Source organism: Petromyzon marinus, chromosome 58 (genome assembly GCF_048934315.1).
Source record: "Petromyzon marinus isolate PM22_M1 ecotype Great Lakes invasive population chromosome 58, UKy_Petmar_22M1.pri1.0, whole genome shotgun sequence".
In the NCBI taxonomy this organism is placed as follows: Eukaryota; Metazoa; Chordata; class Hyperoartia; order Petromyzontiformes; family Petromyzontidae; genus Petromyzon; species Petromyzon marinus.
In genome coordinates, this window is record NC_133724.1 from 7,520,871 (window position 1) to 7,548,667 (window position 27,797).

Here is a 27,797-nt window from a genome sequence, read left to right on the forward strand (position 1 = left end):
TTCGAGATAAATTACATCAGTTTTATTGACATCATTGTGGACTTTACGCAAGTCTCCCAGCAACTGTCAAATTCAACTTTAAATAACAATTATATAACTAAACACCAGAACCCTCGTCCCATTCAATACAGAACACAATCGTCCAATAAAGAACCCTCGACGCATGCAATGCAGGACACGCTCACCTTACTAGTGTTACGTTCGCATGGCTCACACCACGTCAATCAATTAATTGCTTTCCGTTATGCACAACTATTGCAATACATGAGCTCTACATCCTAACACATCAGACTGCGTTGAAGTAAACACAGCGTCATCATACGAGCCCGTTACCCGACTGCTCTTGTCAATTAAACACAGCCAAAAGACGAGAGTTCACGGCCGCAATTTTGACGGCGTATAAATAAATTGATTTTTTTTTTAATGTCAACCTTTTTTTTGTGAAACTCAGCAATTTGATTGTGCAGTCAACATTCTTCATTCAGGCACTCGGTTTAAAGGCCATGTTCAGAACGTTGGGAAAAAAAATAAAAATCAGTCGTTCTCGTTTTCATTTTAGTGCCGACAGTATGCAGAAGCATTCCCCCCCAGCTTTTAAATTCAACTGCATTCAGGGACTCGCCCATTCATTGTGTCCATCACACCAACTTAAGTCATATCAAGGGCGACCTTTTGTCAGGGGCTAAGAACCCCCCCCCCCTCCACACGCGCTCAATAACGACGCTCAAATCATCATCAGCTGTGCACGGCCGCTCGAGCAGACGACACCGGAGAACAGACAAAGTTCGAGCATCGCCCACTCGTCACCCGCTGCAACTCTTGTTCCGCACCTGGGGTCGCCTCAATAAGACTTGCGGAGAAGGCAAAGGTGGTGGTGGCGGTGGGGGAATCTACGTCGGTGCTCAATCTCTCTTTGGCTCGACATCCCGAGTGTAGGGGTGCTGTAGGGCGAGTTGGGAGGGGGGGGGGCGATCGGATAGAACGGAAAGGGAGCCTCGAGCCATGGGACATGCCCACGGGCGGAGGACTAGAGAGGTACAAGCTTCCCGCCTGGGCTCCGTCCCTGGACACTCGACGCAGGGTTAAAGCTAGGGCTGAACGATTAATCGATTTAAAATCGCAATTTGAAACAATGCGCTTTGCAAAATCGCAAAGGCTGTGATTTTTTTGCGATTTGAAAAGTCCTATTACTCTCTTATTGGAATTGTTTTATTTTGTATTATTATTATAACTTTATTTATTTAAATGAACAATTGTTCTATGTTTGATTGTTCTATTTCAATTAAAACATCTTAATGAATACATGTTGGAAGAAATTCATATCTTTTAAGTTCTCATCCTTGCATTAGAATGTATAGAGCAGTTCATATTATGATGGTATCACGTGGTAATGCTCCATCACGTGTTTTAAATTTATTACACAATGAATATTGAACTGAAGCTTGACTTTAAAAAATGTAATCGCAAATCAAATTGCAATATCTGTCAGAAAAATCGCAAATAGATATTTTCCCCAAATCGTTCAGCCCTACATTTTGATTTAAAGCTTTCGTGACTGCAGGGATTCATATTCTTGGTTCTTTCGGTAAAGTCACCACGTAGAAGGGAAACAATAAAATAATAATAATATAATTCAGTATGCTCACATGACATTGACTTCTCCAAGACAGAGGTTCTTTGCAAGCCATCTGGCTACCATGAGAGAGTCGTTCATGAGGCTATCCACATATACAAACACAGACAATTTCAACCGGGAAGATGGATTCTGGCTTGGAAATCATTGGAAGGATTTGATAAACCATTTAGCGAATTAATTGATTGTTCACGCTTACAGTGGCTTTCAGACCGCATCCATTATTTTCGTCTCCCCCCTCCTCTTTTCCGAACATAGATGGACTCGTCCATCTGAATAACTGCCAAATCGCTCTCCGTGGCGCTAACGTAAAAAAAAACCGCCACTTTTTTCAAATTTTCTTGCTGTGGTTTTCACACCTGATGATGATTGCTTGTGTTGCAGTCGAAACGCCGTGAGAATTTAATTGTTTTATATTTTTATTATTTTATTGTTTCCCTTCGGCGTGACTTTACTGAAAGAACCAAGAATACGTTAAGCCCGAGTTAAAGCTACATTAGCAATGCGCTGGAGATTCTTGTAATTTGACCTTCAAGAGCCTTCTAGTCATCTCCGCGTATTTTAATGCAATGTCATCTCCGGAAACATCCTTTGTTCCAGATTAGTGGGTCCCGCTGTTAATTACATGCGAAGTCCCTGTGAGTCTCAATGCGTCCCAAGATGTAGTACAGAAACAGAGACCCACAGACTGACGTAGTGACCCATAGGATGATATGCAATAGATTATTGGATTAGATGGCATCTAAATGCGACTGCATCTTAAGACACTGCCCAGATACATCGAGAAGGGCAGTCGGTTATAGGTCTTTGTGCGAGTCTTTGGGTCTCTGTGCAAGTCTACGCATCTCTGTAAGAGTCTATGCGTCTCTGTGTAAGTCTATGGGTCTCTGAGTCATTGGCAATTATGAACCCCTGAGAGAGAGAGACGCACCCAGGCCAAGGGCTCAAGACCAGATCTCTGAAGTGCCAACTCAGTGTGTAAGGCATGGCCATTATGAATCCCCTGAGAGAGACCCCCAGGTCCCAGGGCTCAAGGCCAGGATCTCGGCAGCGGCAACTCACTGCCTCTGATATGTTTTCCTCGTTTATTCAACCGACTGAGGTCTGAGCAGACCATCAGGTGAAATTACCCTTGGAGATGAATATAACAAAACTACTGTACTGCGACTTAACAACACGATTCAACAGAGTGCATTCGCCAGGGCGTCATTGCCCATCTACCCAAACGGAAATCCAATGAGTTGCTGCCTATACTTCTCCGTACTGGTCAGCGTGGGTTGGTAAAGGAGGTGGGAGGGGGATAAGGGTGGTGAAATCTGAACAGGATCTGTTTAGATATCACTCACAACTGATGCTGGCCATGGCCAGGATGTGAACTTGGGGGGAGCCAGGTTCAGATTGCGGTGCGCTAATCAGGGCGCCAACCATCGTCTCAATAGCGCGTGTTAAAACAAAATAACATCGGCTCTTAATAACACAGGATTCAATTAATGTATCGCGAGCGTCATAATCAATTTGAATTAACTAATATATGAATCGTTAGGCCCCTGAAACGGGAATGGTCCCAAGTTAAAATCCCGGTCTTGGGTTGACTCAGCCCACCATCATCGTCATTGCCATCATCATATATCCAGGTTGGGTAAATTAAGTAACACCTACTTTGTGTTAAGTCAACACTAGTGGTCATTATATGGAATAGACTGGTCCCTGCCATAGGAATGTGGAATGTCCACCATCGGCTGAAGTGGCCACCATTGGAGATGCCAAGACTTTAAATCGACGGAGGAAATTTCGGCGATTTTCCACGCGAGTTTTTTGCTTCCCCGCAATATCATTTTTCACGTTACGATTTCATATCAGAGTTTGCGACGTGGCGACCCATTGCGTCATCAGTTTCCCGCGACCCTGCATTTCACAATTGTATTGCATTTTTTTCCTGCCGCTCATTGGCGCGTCAGTGCGAAGAAAGATTGCTTAAGCGTTCCCCAACTGCAGTTCGCCCGACGCAAGCTCGCTGCCCCGAGTCCCGATGATCATTAACCGCTCCCATCGTGCTTGCAACGCGCATGCCGTCAGTTACGCCAACAGTCGTGATGTCAACTGTGGTGATGAGGACGTCGTATAATCGCCGTGATGTTCAGCTTCTCTAACGCGCTGCGCAGGACTCGCCCGCTTTCGAGGGGAGGCAGAGTGGACGACTCGGAGGCGTGGGGAGGAACCACAGATGAGTTGAACACGTAGTCGTGGGGCTTTTCGCGACCAATATTATCCATGAGGTTTTTTTTGGGTTAGACCGCGGAAATATAACTGTGCGTCGTTAAACCCGCCACCACACCACACAGCCCAGTTCGTAAGGTTTGTCACGTAAAACAAAACGTGCCAATTTCATTGACTAGTGTCAGCACACCGATATATTAAACAGTAAACCCACGACAAAATGTACAATTCGACTACAACGTTCGCCTGATGATGCTGGTTGCAATTACCGGTGAAACGTCGTGCTCGAATTGTAGCTGTGGGTTTGCTCTCCCACACATCGGTGCGCTTAACTCGTACGGAAATGACACGTTTTGATTTAAGTGGCAAACCTTACCAAATGGCCGTGGCGGTTTTCACGACACATATTTAACGCGATGTAACCCAAAACGTCTCTATTTGTGGATAACCACAGATGAGAGGGAAGGCAGCAGCACCCACGCAGCAAGGCGGCACTACCAATATATATTTAAAAACAAAAATTCCGCCAAGAATTCCATAAAACGTTTTTAGAAAGTACAAATTTCTTAGGATGGCGGATCGGGGCGACTGCCCCGGGCCCCGCGATTTGGGGAGGGGGGGGGCACCTCGCACACTTCGACATCGCGGGGGTGTCAGACGTGATACTCCCGGTTCAGTTTGAGGCCCACGTGGTGTCATTTGCCCCGCCCCCCGCACCCTCTCTAAGGACGGCCCTACTAATTGTTGTTTTGTATCAACTTTAGGTTTTGTCCTTTCGTAAATATTGAAATATTTAGTCAGGAAATTAAATATTTAGGCGAAAGTGAACGAGCCAGCGATGATCACCACAGGATAGTATTTTTTCCTAAATGGATAAATACAATTGTCGTGGTTCTCTTAACGACGTACCGTGTATCGTAGCATCTTCGTGGTAAGATTGCATTAAGGCATAAGTGTCATCATTATCATCACCACCACCAGCAACGCATCATAAACAACTTGAAATTAACGCTATTCCTAACCCTTACATTAACCCCGACCCTAGCAATGGCCACAGCCTTAATTATAATTGTAAAATTTAAACCTAACACCGACCAAACACCTAACCCTAGCCTCTAACCCTGAATAACAACCAACCCCTGGCACCTCACCCCATTCTGTAAGTGGAGGCATTGGGGTAATTGGTCCCGTGCTGGAGGGGAGGGCTCAGAGAGGGTCTGCGTGGGTGCTGTCACACGTGCTTGAGTCACGTGACGCCACATCAGAGCAAGTAGCCCTAAGCCTAACCCTAGCCCGATTCTAACAGTAACCCTGCTGGCAAACCTAACAACACTATGGCCCATTCCACTAACACTCGGCCCAATGCATATGTAGTGTAGTAATGCGCGTGCAGATGATGAGAGGCACGTGTGTGGTGTAGTAATGCATGCGCAGCTGATGAGAGGCACGTGTGGTAATTGAGTGACGCACGTGCAGCTGAGGAGAGGCGTCTGTGTGTGGGCTGCGGGTTGGCTGTCGGGCAGCTCCTGGAAGGTAGGCGAAGTCTAGCTGGGGGAATAAAAGCCGGCATGCTGGGGGAAGTGAGCAGGTGTGGGCGGTGAAGTTGAGAGTAGTGGTAGCTAGTAAGGATTAATGTGTACCATGCGTGGTGCTATGCGTGCAGTGTCGTGTGCGCCCACAACTGGCGCGTCTGGAGGTTAATCAAGAATGAGCGGGTGTTACATTACCTTGCCTCCGTGCGAGTTCCGCACTACACATCCACCAACACGAGCCCTAACGCCTAATAACGACCCTGACCCTCGTGCTAAGTATGGTGGGCCCGGGCAGGATATTCCACGGCCAGAACGCGCAATGGTCAAGGAATAATAACAGCGGCAGCCAAGGAACGGAATGTGTCCGAGAGGCCGTCCGCAGCGGAGGTGGAGCGGCGATGACATCATCTCGTGCGCAAGTCGTTGCCAATGCAGGACCGGAGCGGGTGGCCTCGGCGGGGCCTTCATCCGGCGGCGGATTGAGCGCGGCTGGCGACGATGACGCCGACGAACCCCCGGGAGGAGTCTTCGCCCTCGCCCAGGGCCCCGCTCGCCCGTCAGACGGCGCCACGCGGCGGCCCCGCGCCGCACAAGCCCATGACGTTGGCGATGCCCGGGTGCACCTGGGCCTGCAGCGCCTCGCAGGGCAAGCGCTCCCCGTCCACCGTCACGATGCCGCCCTCCTTGCCGAGCGGCTGCAGGCGGAACGCCCGCACGCGCTCCGCCGTGAGGAACGGGGCGAGCGCCGGCTCCGCCTCCCCGCCGGCGCCCAGCAGCAAGCGGACGAGCGCGGCGCGGGGGGCGCCCCGGCGCACCGCCCGCAGGTGGATGACGCCGTCGTCGGCGCGCGCCGCCGGCGCCGTCGCCAGGTCGGCGCCCAGGTGCGACTGGTAGAGCCCGAGCACCAGCACGAAGTCGGCCTCCTGAGTCACCCACGAAGGCGGAACCGGCTCGTCCAGCGGCGGCAGGAGGTCGTCCTCGGGGCCGAGCGGGTTCACGTCGACGCCGCCGGGCAGCGTCGTGCCGCCGTTCGTGTCGACGAAGGGGTTCGCGGTTCTGTCCGGGCGCGAGTCCCGGCCGGGTTGATTCGTCGCCTCGCCGGGCTCCACCGTCCTGCGATTGGCGCCGTCCAACACGTCGCCGTCCAAACCCGGGTTGTTGGCTCCAGTGGAGATCCCTCCTCCTCCTCCTCCGCTGCCAATATCGTTCTCGCTTCCCGTCCCCGCCCGCCCCTCCTCGCGGTCACTCGTCCCGCGATGATTCGTCTCGTCCGGATTGCCGCCCAGGCGCTCCAGCGCATCGCCGCTGCCAAACACGTCGTCGTCGTCGTCGTCGCCGCCGCCGTGCCCGTTGCGGTTCTCGTCCAAATCCCCGTCCAGCGCTGCCGCTACCGCCGCCCCCTTCCTCCCCACCTCCTCGCCGGCGCTGTGCCTCGCATCCCGCACGTTCCCCGCGCCGATCTCGCACGGCCCCAGGTCCGACATCTGCCGGCGGAGCCCGGCGGCGGCGGCGCCGCCGCCGGCCGCGGCAAAGCTGCGAGCGGCGGAGCTCTTGCCGACGGCCGCCTCCGCCGGCAGGAAGGAGAGGCGGCCCGGGTAGCTGCGCAGCGCGAGGAGGCGCACGATGGCGCCCAGCGTGAAGCGCGCGGATCCCATGGCGCGGAAGCGCTCGCTCTCGATGTCGACGTCGGACACGAAGCCCCACGCGACCGACAGGAAGGAGAAGAGGCGGCGGCCCGAGGCGAAGCGCACCGACACCAGGTCGAGCGGCGCCACGCCGCCCCGGCACAGCAGGAACGCCAGGTGCTGCGCCAGCACGTCGCCCACCACCATGTCGTGGCTACGGTGCCGGGGGGCGGGGAGAGAGGAGGAGAAGGCAGAGGAGGAGAGAAGGGGAAGAGGAGGGGGAGGGGAGAAGGGGGAGGGGAGGACGGGGAGTGGAGGAGGGTAGGGGAGAGTGAAGAGGGGCAAGAGGGGAGATAGGAGGGGTGGGAAAATTGAGATGGATGGTTGAAAGGGAAGGTAGAGCATGGAGGAGGGAATTGGCGAGAGAGAAGAGATGCAGAGGAGGAGACAGAGGGTTCAGAAGGAAGAGTGAGGGGATGGGGAGGAGAGGAGGGGTTAGAGAGCGAGCGATCAGGGCAACGTGGCCGTGGTGTTCCCACGAGGATGGCTGGGCAATGGCGTCCGGGCTCGCGTTGGGTCTCGCTGAATGCGTCTGGGGTGTTAGTGTTGGGGCTGGACGTTAAGAGTCCGGGATCGTGTCTGGGTTCGGTGCGAGTGTTGGGGCGAGTACCCTGTGTAGTGGTTGATCGATCCAGCCATGGCATTCCCAGATCCGCACGGGAAGATCCCCAGAGGAATCCGGATCGCGTCTTTCCAGTCCGGACGAGACATGAGGCCATTTATAACCTGAGACACGCAGAGAGACCCATAGATATACAGTAAAACCTTGGATTGCGAGCGTAATTCGTTCCGGAAACGTGTTTGTAATCCAAAGCACTCGTGTATCAGTTGTGATCACGTGACGCTCGGCAGTACAAAGCGTGTACACGTACTACTACTCGTATTGCAAGACCCTCGCTCGTTTATCAAATTAATATTTATTTACAATTTTTTGCTCATCTTGCAAAACCCTCGCAGGCCAAGTTACTCGCAATGCAAGGTTTTACTGTACAATGATAGAGACACACACACATACACATGGTGGCACGGAGACTCACATACAGATTGTTGGGGAAGATTGTTGGGCAATTCCTGTTAGCGGGAGGGTGGGTGGCCAGCACCACACCGAGCGTGCCTTAGTCTCCCCCCCATTGCTGATGATTACACACCGCACCAGGTACTCATTTTAAGTCCGAGTTGACCTAGCGGAGGCAAATATATTTGCCACTGACCCTGACCATAAGCGGGAATCGAACTTGGGCTGCCAGGTTCGTAGCGCAGCGTGCTAACCGCTACACCACTGCTCCCACACATGGCCAATGCAGATGACACACACACACACACAAGCGTGGCCGAGAGGACTCGGAAGCCTCGTGCAGAGCGACAGGCCAGGCGACTTGCAAAACAGCGTCACTTACGCATGATGATGCGGTACCCGTGATGATGGTGTGGTGATGGGTGATGGTGTGATGTTGATGATGTGGTACCCGTGATGATGGTGTGGTGATGGGTGATGGTGTGATGTTGATGATGTGGTACCCGTGATGATGGTGTGGTGATGGGTGATGGTGTGATGGTGATGGTGTGATGTTGATGATGCGGAACCCGTGATGATGGTGTGGTGATGGGTGATGATGTGATGTTGATGATGTGGCACCCGTGATGATGGTGTGGTGATGGGTGATGGTGTGATGTTGATGATGTGATACCCGTGATGATGGTGTGGTGATGGGTGATGGTGTGATGTTGATGATGCGGTACCCGTGATGATGGTGTGGTGATGTTGATGATGTGGTATCCGTGATGATGGTGTGGTGATTGGTGATGGTGTGATGTTGATGATGTGGTACCCGTGATGATGGTGTGGTGATGGGTGATGATGTGATGGTGTGATGTTGATGATGCGGAACCCGTGATGATGGTGTGGTGATGGGTGATGATGTGATGTTGATGATGTGGTACCCGTGATGATGGTGTGGTGATGGTGTGATGTTGATGTGGTACCCGTGATCAACTCACCTCAAACAGGAGTCCGTCCCCAGACACGATCACGATCCCGTCCCATTCGGAGAGGTTTATCTGCTGAACCAAGGTGCTTGCATGCCCAGCCCTCTCTGTCAGACAACATCATCAACATCATCATCAACGACATCATCACCAACAACAATGCACTGCAGGCTGTGGTGGTTTACGCAAGTGGCCTGCAATCCAGCACCGTGGAGGTAGCGAGGGTTGGTGTATTACCACAAAAATGTCGTGAAACTCCCATGGTGTGGTGATGATGATGATAATATTGCGAAGGTGTTGATGATGGTGTACCCGTGGTTGTGGTGATGATGTTGCAACGATGATGATTCTGTGTTGATCGTCATGGTGTGATGGTGATAATGATGTTGCAATGGTGATATGCATGGTGTGCCCATGGTGATGGTGTGATGATATTCGTGTGATGATCTTCATGATAGAGATGGTGAAGATATGATGGTACTGTTGTTGGTGTTCTCATAGTAATGGTGTGATGATGTTGTAATGATATAGATGGTGATGATGTGATAATGGTGATGTGGTATCCGTGGTGATGGTGTGGTGATTGGGAGTGATTATTATTGTGGTACCCGTTGTGATGTTGTGGTGATGGTGTAGTGATGGTGTAGTGATGGTGTGATGTTAATGATGCGGTACCCGCGGTGATGGTGTGGTGATGGTGTTATGATGGTGTGGTGATGGTGTGATGTTGATGATGTGATACCGGTGATGATGGTGTGGTGATGGTGTGATGTTGATGATGTGATACCGGTGATGATGGTGTGGTGATGGTGTGATGTTGATGATGTGTTATCGGTGATGATGGTGTGATGTTGATGATGTGATACCGGTGATGATGGTGTGGTGTGATGTTGATGATGTGATGCCCGTGGTGATGGTGTGGTGACGGTGTGATGTTGATGATGTGGTGCCTATGATGATGGTGTGTTGTTGATGATGTAGTACCCGTGATGATGGTGTGATGTTGATGATGTAGTACCCGTGATGATGGTGTGATGTTGATGATGTAGTACTCGTGATGATGGTGTGTTGTTGATGATGTGCTACCCGTGATGATGGTGTGATGTTGATGATGTGGTACCCGTGATGATGGTGTGTTGTTGATGATGTGGTACCCGTGATGATGGTGTGTTGTTGATGATGTAGGACCCGTGATGATGGTGTGTTAAAAATGTAGTAGCCGTGATGATGGTGTGATGTTGATGATGTGGTTCCCGTGATGATGGTGTGTTGTTGATGATGTAGTACCCGTGATGGTGTGTTGTTGATGATGTAGTACCCGTGATGATGGTGTGTTGTTGATGATGTAGTACCCGTGATGATGGTGTGTTGTTGATGATATGGTACTCGTGATGGTGTGTTGTTGATGATGTAGTACCCGTGATGATGGTGTGTCGTTGATGATGTAGTACCCGTGATGATGGTGTGTTGTTGATGGTAGTACCCGTGATGATGGTGTGTTGTTGATGATGTAGTACCCGTGATGATGGTGTGATGTTGATGATGTGGTACCCGTGGTGATGGTGTGATATTGATGATGTAGTACCCGTGATGATGGTGTGATGTTGATGATGTAGTACCCGTGATGATGGTGTGATGTTGATGATGTAGTACCCGTGATGATGGTGTGTTGTTGATGGTAGTACCCGTGATGATGGTGTGTTGTTGATGATGTGGTACCCGTGATGATGGTGTGTTGTTGATGATGTAGTACCCGTGATGATGGTGTGATGTTGATGATGTGGTTCCTGTGATGATGGTGTGATGTTGATGATGTGGTTCCCGTGATGATGGTGTGATGTTGATGATGTGGTTCCCGTGATGATGGTGTGATGTTGATGATGTAGTACCCGTGATGATGGTGTGTTGTTGATGATATGGTACCCGTGATGATGGTGTGATGTTGATGATGTGGTACCCGTGATGATGGTGTGTTGTTGATGATGTGGTACACGTGATGATGGTGTGATGTTGATAGTGTAGTACCCGTGATGATAGTGTGATGTGGTTCTGTGATGATGGTGTGTTGTTGATGGTAGTACCCGTGATGATGGTGTGTTGTTAATGATGTAGTACCCGTGATGATGGTGTGATGTTGATAGTGTAGTACCCGTGATGATGGTGTGTTGTTGATGATGTGGTACACGTGATGATGGTGTGATGTTGATAGTGTAGTAGCCGTGATGATGGTGTGTTGTTAATGATGTAGTACCCGTGATGATGGTGTGATGTTGATGATGTGGTTCCTGTGATGATGGTGTGATGTTGATGATGTGGTTCCCGTGATGATGGTGTGTTGTTGATGATGTGGTACCCGTGATGATGGTGTGTTGTTGATGATGTAGTACCCGTGATGATGGTGTGATGTTGATGATGTGGTTCCCGTGATGATGGTGTGATGTTGATGATGTGGTTCCCGTGATGATGGTGTGTTGTTGATGATGTAGTACCCGTGATGGTGTGTTGTTGATGATGTAGTACCCGTGATGGTGTGTTGTTGATGATGTAGTACCCGTGATGATGGTGTGTTGTTGATGATGTAGTACCCGTGATGATGGTGTGTTGTTGATGATGTAGTACCCGTGATGGTGGTGTGTTGTTGATGATGTAATACCCGTGATGATGGTGTGTTGTTGATGATGTAGTACCCGTGATGATGGTGTGATGTTGATGATGATGTGGTACCCGTGATGATGGTGTGATGTTGATGATGATGTAGTACCCGTGATGATGGTGTGTTGTTGATGATGTAGTACCCGTGATGATGGTGTGATGCTGAATGTCGGCCTCCTCCATTATGGGGTGCAGGATGCGCTGGCTCCTCAGCTGAGCTTTCTTCGTCCCACTGAACGGGTTCACAAGGATGAGGAGACGACGGCGACGAGGTGGGAGGCCTGAGGGGCTCCTCTCTCCTACATCATCATCATCAACAAGTTCATCAGCATCGCCATTATCACCTTAACCATTATCACCATCATCGCTGCCATCATCACAACATTAACACTGACCGCTTCGCCAACGTCGCCATCAACATTCACGGTATCACCAACAATCATCATCAAACGCATCAACATTACAAGCGTCTTGATTTAAAGCTTTCATGACTGCAGTGATTCATATTCTTGGTTCTTTCGGTAAAGTCACGTGACTTTACCGAAAGAACCAAGAATATATATTACAAGCGTCACCAACAGCATCACCAACATCACTATCACCGTCAACGATAACAGCACCACTTTCGTCGTCAACATCGTTAACAAATTCATCATCATCATCAAACTCAAACATCATCGCCAACGTTTTTAACACCATTCGAGACCTCAGTGACTCTGGCTCAGTGTCTCTTGACGTGGCCATTATGAACCCCCGGGGAGAGGCAGAGAGAGACACACGCTCGTGCGTGCACGGCCCCGTCAGATGTATAATTCCCTTTGAGCCGGTCAATCTTTTCATCCATAGTGTGTGGATGTTCACTCGCGGCCGGCACGGGAGCCATTAATGAGCTTATATAAAGGGGGCGCATTCTCTACGGATATATTTATAGATATTACACAATTACTCCACCGCAGACTCACTCCACTAGACGCTACACCCCTAATACAGGTTTTTTTGGGTTAGATCGCGCAATGTGGCTATGCAATGTTGTGGCTTTGCTCTCCAACACACCGGTGTGCTGTACTAGTAACTAATAGGCACGTTCTGTTTACGTGACAAACCTTACTAATTGGCAGTGGCGGGTTTAACGACACATTTATATATTTACGTGATCTAACCCAAAAAAAACCTCTATTGTGGATGATATTGGTCGCGAAAGCCGACGTGTTCACCTAGATGTGACAGATTCACACAGCTACAACCGCAACAACTCTTGTTATCCCATCTCTTTGTGCCACGAAGAAGGGCAATTTCCTGAAAACGTTGCCTATACCGTTCCTTTTCGGGGCAACAGTGTTATTGACGAGTGTGCCGAGTTTTGAATATTCATACAAGAATAGATTCTACAGATACACACCGGGGTATGATGAGGATTCTGAGGATTTACCGGCTCAAGAATATGGGCATGGCCATTGTGAACCGATGACAGACAACCAGCCCGACCAGTCTGGCCTCTTAACAGCAAAGTTATTTGTACAATGCCACGTGTACGGGGACATTGTTGGAATGTGATCATGGATAAGCGTGGTGCGAGTGTACGTTCTTGTGTGTGGGGGGGGGGGGGCGGTAGTGTAGTAGCGGCTAGCGTGCGCCGTGCTACGAACCCGGCGACACGGGTTCGATTCCCCCGCACGACCAACACCAGTAATGATTTTCTGAACCGGTCCTGGGCCTCCCCTAGGTTGACTCAGACTTAATGAGTACCTGGTGCGGTGTGTAAACATCACCACTTTGGGAGGCAAAGGCAGCCGGGCGTGGTGCTGGCCACCCACCCCCTCGTGTGCCGTGCCCAACTTTAACAGGTTCTCGCTAACAGCACTTGCCCCAAAAGTCTGTGAAGGCTATATGGGGTACAGCACCATGTCACATATCTGGCTCGTTTGGAACCGAGGTACAGGCAGATATGTGAGTTGACCGAATTTTCGAACATCTGTAGAAAGTGGAAACTACACCACCGTGCACACAAATACTTCAGTGGCTGTGGACGGTTAATTGATCAGGGGGGATATGTGACGGTCAGATAAGCGACATTGTACTGTGCGAGTGTGTACGTGTGTTGATGTGCGTGTAGAGAAAGACGTGGCGCTGAGTGGACTTGCAGATGACTGCCACAGGCGGTGTCAAGATTGGCCTCCTATGGAGGAGGTTCGTGAAGGAAGTTACCGGGCGGTTGGAGGGAGTCACCCTTCAACAACAGGGTGGAGGAGCGGCGCTCACAACAACGAGGGGAGCCCCGGGCGGCTAAAACGCAGCAATTTGGCAGAGTGGGGGGCACAGGCGGTGCATCTGCCAGTCATCTCAATCAGTGACCTGCTAGCAGAGAGCCTTCAACAGTTCCTGTGGCCTCAACGTGCACCTAGCCTGGCACAAGCACTGTGATGACATGACCACCACTTACTGGCGAATGGCGGCTGTTATTGTTGTTGGTGCTCGCTGACAGTACCTGTCCCAACAGGCTGAGGGACTGTGTCTCTGTTTACACAACACTGCCCTGCTCATTTATACCCTCGTGTACTTTTATGGGCTATAGTACTGTGATTGCGCGCGTGGGTTGTGGTCACGGAGTGGGAAGTAGTGGTGCGGTGAGTCGATTGGCACACTAACCACTCGCTAACTCAGCCAATCTTGTTCCGCTTCCCGACCAGGATTAGCGTAGGTGCGATTCATCGTTCGCTGCAGGGGACTGCATTTGCGCTCATAATATAAATGTTGCTGCATTTGTTCGATTTCTCCCGTGACGCGGCCGTGACGGCACCGATGATTATTTGCTTTATCGCTGCGAAACGTCAAAGTGATTTTCTGCCCAAGTAAGCAATGACGCCAATGGTGCTCATCTATTTACGGCCCTGCAGAGTCAGTCGTTTGTCATTCCAAGCTTCGATGATATGGGCTGGGGGACAACTTCCCCACAACGCGGCGCTCATTTTCATCGACCCCCAGAGGGACGATGGGCTGCGGTAACACGCAACCAGGATTTCAACTTTGCAAAATCTTCTGATTGCGAGTGGCTTGCTAGACCACTGAGCCACCTGACTGGATTCCATTGTTCCACTTTCTGTGTTTTTGTCCTGACGGTGACCCCAGACCACTCTTGCAAATCCTGGTCTGTTCAGAGTTTTAACCAGGTTCAACAAACACCCTCCAGTGTCGAATAATATCAGAACCTATTCCTGGGTGTGTGTATATACAGTATGCGGGTGTGTGCGAATGTGTAAGGGTGTGTGCGTGTGTGTAAGGGGATGGGTGGTGGTCGCGGGTTGCTGAGGAGATGGAGTCTGCCTCAATGGCCCGAGATCACATATCGTTCTTTAATTCCATAAAAAAGTAACTTTCAGCGCCACACCTATTACCATCATTAGAGGAAAGAACGGTGATCCAATCTCCAATTCCCAGGTTTGCAGATTTCCTGAGCATTTCCGTGAGGTCTTGGGGGATGACCCTGCTGAGGCTGCGGTGCCTCATATATTTGAAGAAGTCACCCCCTGTGAGGTGCCATCTGTTGAGGAAGTACTAAAGGCGATCCAGAGTCTGAGACCAGGAAAGGCACCGGACAGAGATGATCACCCAAGCAAAATGCTGAGGGAGCATGGCGTTTGTGCAGAGACTGCCCTACATGACATCATAACAACAGTTTGGACCACTGGACGGGTTCCGCAGGATTGGAAGGATGCCCTGGTGATCCCCCTTTGTAAGAAGGGGGACCGCACAGACTGTAACAACTACAGGGGCATCTCACTCCTCAGTGTGCCGGGAAAGGTCCTGGCAAGGATTATTCAACATCGCGTTGCTAAGCACGCTGAGGACAGGCTTGCTGAGCCCCAATGCGGTTTCAGGAAAGGGCGGTCCTGCACAGATGCCATATTTTCTGTCCGTCTGTTACAGCAGAGGTGTAGGCAATTCCAACAAGACCTACATCTCTGCTTTATTGACCTGGTCAAGGCCTGTGATACCATCAGTAGAGGCCTGGGGTCTGAGTTGTTCTTCGTGCTTTCAGAGTCCCTGACCCTCTGTTCACGATCATTAAGGACCTTCATGATGGTGGGTTCACTTTGGGGTGCAACAGGGATGTCCTCTGGCTCCCACATTATTTAACATCTATTTCGACCACGTATTTCATGAAGCCTTCGATGGCTGTACCGGAGGAATTTCCATCTGGTATAGATACAATGGGAGGCTGATCAATGCCCGGGTGCGTTAAAGGGATGGCTCCCTATTGGTCAACCATGTTATGTATGCCGATGATCTGGTAATTGCTGCTTACTCATAAGAGGAGTTGGAGGTGCTGCTGCTGAACCTGGAGTTTGCCACTAAGAGGTGAGGCCTTACGATCAGCCCCACCAAAACTAAGCACCTGCCTGGGCATTTTGTACCATCGGCCACTCCACCCCCACAACTCCCAATTGATGATGGAGCAGTTGAGAGAGTGAAGAGTTTCCCATACCTTGGCAGTGTGCTCATGACCGGCTCCGGTTTTACAGCAGAGGTCTCACTCCGAATCAGTCGAGCGGCATTATCTTTTCATCGGTTGCGTAACGCTGTGTGGAAGCTACCTGGTCTGTCGCTCCGCACGAAGCTTCAGGTCTTCTCGGCCACAGTCATTCCCTCCCTTCTCTACGCTGGAGAAACGTGGACCCCCTCTAGTTGGACATCTTCGCTGGTTAGAAACATTTAGGCTGGCCTGCCTATGATCCATTCTGGGTTTAACCAGGCTGCATTGTGTGAGGAGCTCACAAATCCTTGAAAGATCTGGATAAAGTCCCATCGGTGAGCTCCTCCGGCAGGCAAGGCTGCGTTGGCTGGGTCACGTGGCCCGCATGCCCAGCCACCGCATGTCTAAACAGCTTTTGTTCAGCCGGATCGAGGTGACTGGGCGGGCGCGACATGGGCTAGAGAAGAGATGGAGTGATGTGGTACAGGAGGACGTGGAGCTGAGTGGACTTGCCGATAACTGGTACCAGCGGTGTCAAGATCGGCCTCTGTGGCGGAGGAGTGAAGCTCACAACAACAAGCGGAACGCCGGTTGGCTAAAGCACAGCAAGTTGGCACAATAGGCGGCACAGGTGGTGCATCAGCCAGTCATTTCAGTCAGTCGATCCGTGGCACCTGGGTCTGCCCCGTGACCTCTTGCCAGCGGGCGTTCGACAGTTCACATGGCCTCAACGTGCACATAGCCTGGCACAAGCATTGTGGTGATGCCACCACCACTTAGTGGCGCATGGCAGTTGTTGCTGTTGTAAGGGAGCTGACAATTATCCGAACGGTCCTGGGCCTCCCCTAGGTCGACTCAGCCTCAAATAAATACCTGGTGAGGTGTGTAAACATCGCCACTAGGGAGACAAAAGCAGCCGGGCATGGTGCTGGCCTACCACCCCCTTGTGTGCTGTGCCAGCCTTCATAGGTGCTCGCTAACAGCACTTGCCCCAACAATCTGTTCAGGCTATACGGGGGATCTTTGTGTGTAGAGAGTGGTGGCTTTGTGGTAAGCGCACTGTGCTGCGAATACGACGAGCCCAGTTCCATTCCTGGCCAAGGCTCACATCAGTGGTGATAATGATCAAAACCGGTCCTGGGTCTCCCATAGTTCAACTCGGTTATAAATTAGTACAGGTAGTCCCAGAGTTACGATGGTCCGACTTACGATATTTAGATCTTACGATGGCGATAGCGATACGACAAAATTGCCATCAACAACCTAACATTGTTCAAGTATGCAGACGACGGACAGAATCTTGATGAGTACAGTAGAATATGATACGTTACGATACGTTCAATGCATGTACAGTGAGGGAAAAAAGCATTTGATATCCTGTTGATTTTGTACGTTTGCCCACTGAAAAAGAAATGATCAGTCTATAGTTTTAATGGTAGGTTTATTTGAAGAGTGAGAGACAGAATAACAACAAAACTCCAGAAAAACGCATGTCAAAAATGTTATGAATTGATTTGCATTTTAATGAGGGAAATAAGTATTTGACCCCTCTGCAAAACATGACTTAGTACTTGGTGGCAAAACCCCTGTTGGCAATCACAGAGGTCAGACGTTTCTTGTAGTTGGCCACCAGGTTTGCACACATCTCAGGAGGGATTTTGTCCCACTCCTCTTTGCACATCTTCTCCAAGTCATTAAGGTTTCGAGGCTGACGTTTGGCAACTCGAACCTACAGCTCCCTCCACAGATTTTCTATGGGATTAAGGTCTGAAGACTGGCTAGGCAACTCCAGGACCTTGAAGTGTTTCTTCTTGAGCCACTCCTTTGTTGCCTTGGCCGTGTGTTTTGGTTCATTGTCATGCTGGAATACCCATCCACGACCCATTTTCAATGCCTTGGCTGAGGGAAGGCGGTTCTCACCCAAGATTTTATGGTACATGGCCCCGTCCATCGTCCCTTTGATGCGGTGAAGTTGTCCTGTCCCCTTAGCAGAAAAACACCCCCAAAGCATAATGTTTCCACTTCCATGTTTGACGGTGGGGATGGTGTTCTTGGGGTCATAGGCAGCATTCCTCCTCACTCTTTGGTTCTATTCAGTAAAGTCACGAGGTAAAAAATAAAACAACAAAAATCACAACGTTTCGACTACAACACAAGTGGCCTTCATCAGGTGAAGGGACCAACCTGTCCAGAGGACAGCGTTGGAGTGAAAAAAGTCAAGCGCAGGTCGCCTCCTTTAAGCTGTGAGTGGGTAAACAGAAAAGACGCCTTGACAAAGGAATTAGCATAAAATGTTAGGCTGTGCAAGCTCGCAAATAGCATCAAAAATACATTAGCACTCCAACGCTGTCCTCTGGACAGGTTGGTCCCTTCACCTGATGAAGGCCACTTGTGTTGTGGTCGAAACGTCGTGATTTTTGTTGTCTTATTTTTTACCTACGTGACTTTACCGAATAGAACCAAAGTGTATGGATCCTTGCAGTCACGAAAGCTTTAAATCTAGAAGCATTCCTCCTCCAAACACGGCGAGTTAAGTTGATGCCAAAGAGCTCCATTTTGGTCTCATCTAACCACAACACTTTCACCCAGTTGTCCTCTGAATCATTCAGATGTTCATTGGCAAACTTCAGACGGGCATGTATATGTGCTTTCTTGAGCAGGGGGACCTTGCGGGCGCTGCAGGATTTCAGTCCTTCATGGCGTAGTGTGTTACCATTTGTTTTCTTGGTGACTATGGTCCCAGCTGCCTTAAGATCATTGACAAGATCCTCCCGTGTAGTTCTGGGCTGATTCCTCACCGTTCTCATGATCACTGCAACTCCACGAGGTGAGATCTTGCATGGAGCCCCAGGCCGAGGGAGATTGACAGTTATTTTGTATTTCTTCCATTTGCGATTAATCGCACCAACTGTTGTCACCTTCTCACCAAGCTGCTTGGCAATGGTCTTGTAGCCCATTCCAGCCTTGTGTAGGTCTACAATCTTGTCCCTGGCATCCATGGAGAGCTCTTTGGTCTTGGCCATGGTGGAGAGTTTGGAATCTGATTGATTGCTTCTGTGGACAGGTGCCTTTTTTACAGGTAACAAGCTGAGATTAGGAGCACTCCCTTTAAGAGTGTGCTCCTAATCTCAACTCGTTACCTGTATAAAAGACACCTTGGAGCCAGAAATGTTTCTGATTGAGAGGGGGTCAAATACTTATTTCCCTCATTAAAATGCAAATCAATTTATAACATTTTTGACATGCGTCTTTCTGGATTTTGTTGTTGTTGTTATTCTGTCTCTCACTGTTCAAACAAACCTACCATTAAAATTATAGACTGATCATTTCTTTGTCAGTGGGCAAACGTACAAAATCAGTAGGGGATCAAATACTTTTTCCCTCACTGTATGATACGTAGCTTTAGCGATTTCATTTTTAGGGTTACCACGATACGTTACGTTCAATGCATGTTAAAAGTTTTTCTAGCAGATAGGATTGTTTCCTGAAAAAAAACTTTATATGAAATTGCAGTTCATATAGGTAGGCTAAAAATTTACCTTGTTTTTTTACTTTACATTTTACTGTGCAATACAGTATTGTCATTAATAAATATATACAGTATATAGTTTATACAGTACGGTACTGTAAATTGCTCTGTTTTGCTAAATTATCACCATTCTTTAAGACTCCTGAGTCTCCAAACTATTTTTCAGGAGGATTCTGCCACGTTTTCCCATTACAGGGCGATATCACCGCTATCTTTACGCGCAATTCCAACCGAGTCATTTGCGGTATCATTTTTTCCAACTTTGGCAAATCCGGACCGTGACACGAGCACGCGACGTCCTAACTCTTGCAAATGACGCCATGTGATCTGTGAAGTCTACCGCGAAGTCGACGCCGTGTATCGTAGTATTTTCACAGTTAACACGCACGCACGCCGCAGTATTAATCAGGGCGGCCCGCTGGGTTCCAACCGCGAACCTCGTGAAACGAGCGGCGAACCGCGCTGTTGCTGGGCCGCGTCACCACCCCCGGATCGGCACCAATGCCTCAAAGCTCGTTCGAGTAGGAAACCTCTCTGACATTGCCCAAACAAGCTGTAGCATTGGTTCACAGTTGTATTTGCTCTGTTTAACACGTCGGCTTTCGCGGCCAATATTATCCGTCATAGAGGTGCTTTGGGTTCCACGCCCAAATATAAACTCATCGTTCAACGTCGCCGATTGGCTGAGTCGGGTGGTGGCGTGTTTAACGACAAGTTTATATTTACGATATCTAACCCAAAAAAAACTGTATCATGGATGTATTTGTTCTGATGGCACTTCTATTGAAGGCTACCCACTGTAAGAGGACATTGGGCAAGTGCGAGCATTGACGTGCCAGCTCTTGGCATTGTGCAAGAGATACCTCAGCTGATAGCAACTCGCAGGCATCCACCCACTCTCGCTCTCTTGCTGCGTATATCGCACCGCCCTGTATAAATCCGCTGCTGGATGGAGGCCTCCTCATGCCTTTTTCATCATGGGATTGTTTGACCATACTTCAGCACGCCGGTCCGTGTGGGCTGGTGAAGGGTTGGTGGCCATGTATCGGTCAAGAGAATGCCTGCCGTGTGAATGCGGAAATGCCGCCCAGAGCATCAACGTCACAGTGGTGTATCAAATGTTAACCTTGACAATTCACACGAGTCTATGGGTCTCTGTGTGAGCTCGCACAATCGTGAACGACAATAAAATCTATTTAAGTCTATGAGTCTCTGTGGGTCTCTATGTAAGTCTTCGAGTGAACCAGAACTGCAAAGTACAGCTGAAGCACTTAAGCAATCCACCACACAGCAATTGAAGTCACTGCATGGCTTACTGCTCCTAATCTAGACAGTCCCACCATAAGTTGCTATTAATCCAGCCATATGCAAGCAGAAGATTTGCCACTGATGTTAGCTGTGGCCAGGAATCGAACTCGGACCTCTTGATGTGCAGTGTATTAATCAACCACTCCACCTCTCTCTGTACGGCAGGTTCACCATGGCCATCTCGAATGCAGGCTGGCGTTGCCGAACTCCTGGGTTCAAGGTTCAAGCCCTGGAGTTGGGTGTCTCTCTCTCTCAGGGGTTTCTTAACGACTGTGCCTAAAATGTTAAGCTGGTTGTAGTAAAATGCTGGCTCCAAGGTTCATGCTGATAAGACTACACAGAGGCTCGGAGATCCACATATTAAATGAGAAGAAATATCTCTGGGCTCACATCTTGGTTATATAAAGGACATCAACCAGAACTGACACTTCGTCTCAATGGGTTATCACCTCATTAAATAAAGGATGTCAATCGCAAGAAGCAATTCATCTCAATGGGCTCTCACCTGCTTTAAAAAAGTGCACTGAACTGTAATATCACAGCAGAGTGATCTTTGAGCTGTTTACTATGTAGTGACAAAACCACAAAGACCTGAGCTGCCACAGACCCAACATGGTTACACATTAACTGTAACGACTACAGCAGCTTCGGGAAATCTTAATCTATCCAAGTTCATAATGGCCACGTCAGAGAGACAACAGCTATCGTAGCGAATAAATTCCAGCGATTATCAATACACCAGTGGATCAATACCCCCCCCCCCCCACCCTGCGTTGGCCATGGAGTTTTTTTGTTGCATACTTCATCACTGTGGTCAGTGTGGGTAGGTGAGGTGGGTGAGTGGGGGGGGGGAGGACAGGTTCAGATGTCACTCGCCACTGATGTTCGCCTTGAGCGGGAATAAACTGTGATGGGTGAGGTTCGCAGCGTAGAGTGCTAACCACTGCGCCACCGCTCCTACCTCGAGTCCATTTATAATCGAGACAAATCCGGAAACCAACGTGTTTTACTTTTGGACCCACAAATAGTTCAAGGAGCGTGAGACCAGTTATAATCCACTTGCCACTGATGTTAGCCGTGGCCAGGAATTCTAACTTGGGCTACTGAGTTCAAAGCGCGGTGTGCGCTCACTGCTGTGCCACCATCTCGACTGGCGTCGATTTAAATCGTGAAAGAGATGAGTGCCCCGGTGCAGTGCTCATTGCGATTCTGAATGAGCCCCACAGCAGGGAGGAGTGAAATCACCCTGAAGGTCATTAGCATCACACTCGGGCAGTGTGGGCCAAAACAAACCTGTTCCACCACAATTCTGAGAGACATATCCGTTTGCAAAGTTTGTAAATGCAAAGCAAACTAATGCATAGATGTTTACATTAGTCCTATTTTCACGTGGCTTAGAATTTACCTACACTACGGATTATATAGCACACGCATTTTTTTTTCTCCCTGTATTGTAAAGTAAAAGTTGAGGGTTGCGTCTTCTACTCCGGGATCTTAGAGTGTTAAGTGTTTGCGACTTGGCGTGAGTGTGCATGTACCATGCTGGCATCCATAGGTTCTTGCTAATACCTATTACCCCAAAAATCTAAGGCTGTACGGGTGATCTTTGAGTTTGTGCGTCAGTCATCTTGGTCAGACTATCAATAACACCGGGATCTGTCCCGTGTCCTCCTGCCAGCAAGCCTTCCTCACTTCTTCACGTCATGGCCTGAAAGGGCACCTACCCTGGCACAAGTGCTGCAATGACAGCACTTGATTATCGCTCAGTCAACATCGGTGAAACATATCTGTCCCATGCCGGCCTAAGTGATATCTTGGTCATTGTGTTAGAGTCAGTGTGTGTGTTAGTTTGCATGACGGGTGCTCCTTGCTAACAGCACCTGCCCCAACAGTCGGTCAAGGCTGTACGAGGGATCCTTTGTCTTTGATAGTGTTTGTACAGATGTGTTTGACCAGATCTACATTACTTTATTGACACCGGGCACAAGTTTGGGGGGGGGGGGTGTCTCATTTTCCGGAGCATCTCATAACCCCAAATGCAACGCTTTCGAAATATACCGAGAGACAAAATGTACTCGGTGCGCCAATGTCTACTACCTGGCATAACGGCAAATAGCGAGTGCAATTGGTATTTACACCATTCTTATAGTGCAGAGTCGGCATTAGTTTCACAGGAGGGAGCGATATTGCTGCTGTGTGTGATCCCAATTAAGTAATTTCCAGGTGATTCTTTTCAACATTGCCATGTTTGGCCGACACCAGTTACATTGTGTGGTTTTGGTACATCTTCTAGACGACGATTATGAATGCGCCGCTTTATACTGCGGAAAGGATGATGATTCTGATCGGCTGCTGGTGGGTGTCACAGCTGCCTCCTGGGGATGGTCATGCATCGCTGTGCAAAAACCGTCCTCCGGAAGATGACTCTGAACAGCTGCTGGATTAAAGTACGTTTTCCAGAAGATAGTGCATTTTCTGAATTATACGAGCACCCCGAACCTTTCTTTTAAAATACAGGGACGGTGCGTTTTATAATCTGAAGAGTTAAAAGCACACTGCCCCACCCGCCCCCCATTCACTCACCCCCCATTCACTCACCCCCCATTCACTCACCCCTGAGCAGGCTGACAATGGCCGTCTCCCAGCGGCGTGCTTCGCGAATGTTGCCATCCGCGTCGCCGTGCGAGTCGATGCGGAAGGTGTGTCGCGCGGGGGAGCGGGACCCCTTCCCCTTTCCCGTGCCCCCCCCCCGCGGGTAGGCAAACACCGTCACGTACGCCCACTGACAGTTCGAGGACGTGGGGGGCGCGGGGGACGATGGGGACGGCGGGGAGGGCGAAGGCTGCGACGAGGTCGACTTCGGTCTGCGGAGAGAGGAGGAAAACATAAAGAACGTTGCGAGGGGTTCACGATGGCCACGTCGGGTTCATAACGTCAGGTTCGTAATGGCCGTGTTAGGTTCACAATGGCATTGTGAGGTTCATAATAGCCATGACAATGGCAGAGCGAGTTTGACAAAAATGGTTGTGACAATAATTCATAATTTCAGGGTCAGGTTTAAAAAGTCCATGTCATAGGCAGAGTCTGAGCTACATTCCCCGGACTGGGTGTTTCTTTCAGGGGCTCATAGGGCTATGTGAGGTTCATAATGGCCGTGTCAGATACGCTGAGCTGGCACCACCGAGATCCTGAATTTTGATCCACATTTCAGCCACCCGACTGTGATTAAACTGAAAAATTCAACACGTTCGTCAACGCTGCAGCATGCACATGAACATTATATAATAGGTGACATTTTTGGGCAATGGCCCTTCCAAATAGCACGTAATAGCACGTAAATTAAGGTCCATTCTTTTCAATGTTGGGGCTATAACATTGATCACAGTGTTAATGTTACAAATGTTGAGCTGTTTTTATTGTGGTTGCACACCACCAAATGTCTTTGGGTCTTTCGGTAAAGCCACGGAGATAGAAAAAAATATTAAAATAATAACAATATCACGACGTTTCGATCACAACACAAGCAATCGTCATCAGGTGAAAAAATAGGGGGAAAGCTGCTGAGGCAGGCAGCTAATGTTAATGTAGGAGAGGGCTCCGACACCAGAAGTAGGTCTACACCAATCAAAGAGCTGTTTATAAAGGTTTAGAGATGGGCGGGGCAACTAATGTTAATGTAGGAGAGGGCTCCCACACCAATCGATTGGTGTAGACCTACTGCCGGAGTGGGAGCCCTCTCCTACATTAACATTAGCTGACCCGCCCATCTCTAAACCTTTAAAGCAGCCTGCCTCAGCAGCTTCCCCCTCTTTTTTCACCTGATGACGATTGCTTGTGTTGCGATCGAAACGTCGTGATATTGTTACTAATTGTATTATTTCTTCTATCTACGTGGCTTTAACGAAAGACCAAAAGAATATGAAGTCCTGCAGTCACGAAAGCTTTAAGTCACCAAATGTGTTTATAACCGAGGAGAGTGCGTGACCGGATTTGTCGAGACGTCACACCCTTAACCCACACGTAACTCGTCGTGACGTCATCCGAGTGTGTGGCAGCCGATTGTCACACCCCGCACACACACTCGCACAACGCTCGTCACGACTGTCACCTGTGTCTGAGCACGTGACAGCCGATGACGTCACACACAAATCCTCGTCGTGACGTCGTCACCCACAAATCCCTCGTCGTGACGTCGTCACCTCCCCCCGCCGCACCGACCTGTGTCTGAGCGCGTGGCAGCCGACGACGTCACACACAAATCCCTCGTCGTGACGTCGTCACCCACAAATCCCTCGTCGTGACGTCGTCACCTCCCCCCGCCGCACCCACCTGTGCCTGAGCGCGTGGCAGCCGACGACGTCGGCGAGCGGCACGAGGAGACGGCGCGAGGGGTCGCGTGCCGCCGCGGGGGGCAGCGGCTGGGCGTGCAGCGCGGCGCGTGTGAGCGTGAGGGCGTAGCGGGCGCAGCTCTCGCGCCGCCTCGCGCCGAACTCGGCGTGCAGGAGGACGTCGTCGTCTCCGGCCTCGTCGGCCATGCCCAGCCGCCACCCACCACCCGGCCACCAGTCAGCCACCAGCCAGCCACCAGTCAGCCACCAGCCAACCACCAGCCAGCCACCAGCCAGCCACCCACCAGCCACCCACCAGTCAGCCACCAGTCAGCCACCCACCAGCCACCCACCAGTCAGCCACCAGCCAGCCGCCAGCCAGCCAACCACCAGTCAGCCACCAGCCAGCCACCAGCCAGCCACCCACCAGCCACCCACCACTCACCAGCCACCCACCACCCAGCCACCAGCCAGCCACCCACCAGCCAGCCACCAGCCACCCACCAGCCAGCCACCCACCAGCCACTCACCACTCACCAGCCACCCACCACCCAGCCACCAGCCACCCACCAGCCAGCCACCACTCACCAGCCACCAGCCACCCACCACCCAGCCACCAGCCAGCCACCACTCACCCCCACCCACCAACACCCCCACCCACCAACACCCCCACCCACCGCTCTCCTGACCTAAAGACACAGAATCATGGCACATTGTGTTTAGCTCAAGACGGAGTTGGGAAGTGAAACCCGACGAGCTGCAACAGCTCTGTTTTTTTTTTCTCCACAGATGTCAAAGCATCAAAAGGTAAACACATCACGCAAACACACACGTTGATAACACTCGAGCTATTCCATCCCATCGGGTAAAGCCCACTGACCTATTCCTCCTGCAGCTGCTCTTACAGAAGCGACCACCAGATGACTCCACCGGCGCACTGTACCTCAGGTGCTCTTCATTGCAAAGGCGGTCACCGGTGGCCTTTAGTGAGGGAACACGCGAATTTTAAACACCAACCCCCTCCCCCACATCACCAACATCACCATCACCAACATCACCATCATCATCAAATCCAACAATGTTTTTAAATGTGTGTCGGCCCCTCACACCGACACGTAGTCTGATCGTGACCGTCTGCGCGGAATAACGCAATAGCCAAGCGGCGCGCGATTTCTGCTTGTTCGCTTATCTCATGCTGCATATTTGACGTAAAACACAAATAACACGAAGGTCTGATAGCGAAAATACGCGGGAGGCGCGCACGATTCTGCCGGGCCCAGGCGTGGTGTGAGGGGGGGGCGAAGCAGAGCAGACGACGTGAGTGTGTAGTGTAGTGTGTTGTGGTGTAGTGTGTGTGTAGAGTGTGTGTAGTTTAGTGTGTGTAGAGTGTGTAGTGTGTGTGTAGTGTAGTGTGTGTGTAGTGTGTGTGTAGAGTGTGTAGAGTGTGTGTAGTGTGTGTAGAGTGTGTAGTGTGTGTGTAGAGTGTGTGTAGTGTAGTGTGTGTAGAGTGTGTAGTGTGTGTGTAGTGTGTGTGTAGTGTGGTGTGTAGTGTGTGTAGTGTAGTGTGTGTGTAGTGTGGTGAGTGTAGTGTGTGTAGTGTAGTGTGTGTTTGTGTGTGTAGTGTAGTGTGTGTAATGTAGTGTGTGTAGTGTAGTGTGTAATGTAGTGTAGTGTGTGTGTAATGTAGTGTAGTGTGTGTGTGTAGTGTGTGTAGTGTGTGTAATGTAGTGTGTGTGTAGTGTGGTGTGTGTGTGTAGTGTGTGTGTAGTGTGGTGTGTGTAGTGTGTGTTGTGTAGTGTGTGTAATGTAGTGTGTGTAGTGTGGTGTGTAATGTAGTGTGTGTAGTGTAGTGTGTGTAGTGTAGTGTGTAATGTAGTGTAGTGTGTGTGTAATGTAGTGTAGTGTGTGTAGTGTGTGTGTAGTGTGGTGTGTGTGTGTAGTGTGTGTGTAGTGTGGTGTGTGTGTAGTGTGTGTTGTGTAGTGTGTGTAGTGTGTGTGTAGTGTGAGTGTGTGTGTAGTGTGTGTAGTGTAGTGTGTGTAATGTAGTGTGTGTAGTGTGGTGTGTGTGTGTAGTGTGTGTAGTGTAGTGTGTGTAGTGTGTGTTGCGTGTGTGTAGTGTGGTGTGAGTGTGCGCGTGTGAGATTTACCCTCGTGCCTCTTGAGACGAGGCGAGCACAGCCGAAGCGCCGACGACCGAACGCCGGGCACCTCGGGCAGAGCGCGGCTCGCTTGAGGAGGAGGAGCAGCAGCAGCAGGAGCAGCAGGAGGAGGAGGAGCAGCAGGAGGAGGAGGAGCAGCAGCAGGAGGAGGAGCAGCAGGAGGAGGAGCAGCAGGAGGAGGAGGAGCAGCAGGAGGAGGAGCAGCAGGAGGAGGAGCAGCAGGAGGAGCAGGAGGAGGAGCAGCGGGTGGCAGCGCGCGCCGCTTCCGGCTCCAGCAAAAACCTGCCAGTGACGTCA

General features: G+C 50.3%; 1 protein-coding gene across 1 annotated transcript; it reads right to left on the reverse strand.

Moving 5' to 3' along the window:
• Positions 1-25,944, reverse strand: LOC116955083 (sphingosine kinase 1). The gene is made up of 6 exons (XM_032976047.2): positions 25,343-25,944; positions 23,627-23,877; positions 11,849-12,004; positions 9,066-9,160; positions 7,678-7,793; positions 1-7,221 (listed from the first exon to the last, which is right to left on the reverse strand). The coding sequence occupies exons 1-6, from the start codon at positions 25,546-25,548 to the stop codon at positions 5,940-5,942; spliced, it is 2,106 nt and encodes a 701-aa protein (XP_032831938.2). The 5' UTR covers positions 25,549-25,944; the 3' UTR covers positions 1-5,939.
• Between the last annotated feature and the right edge of the window lie 1,853 nt (positions 25,945-27,797).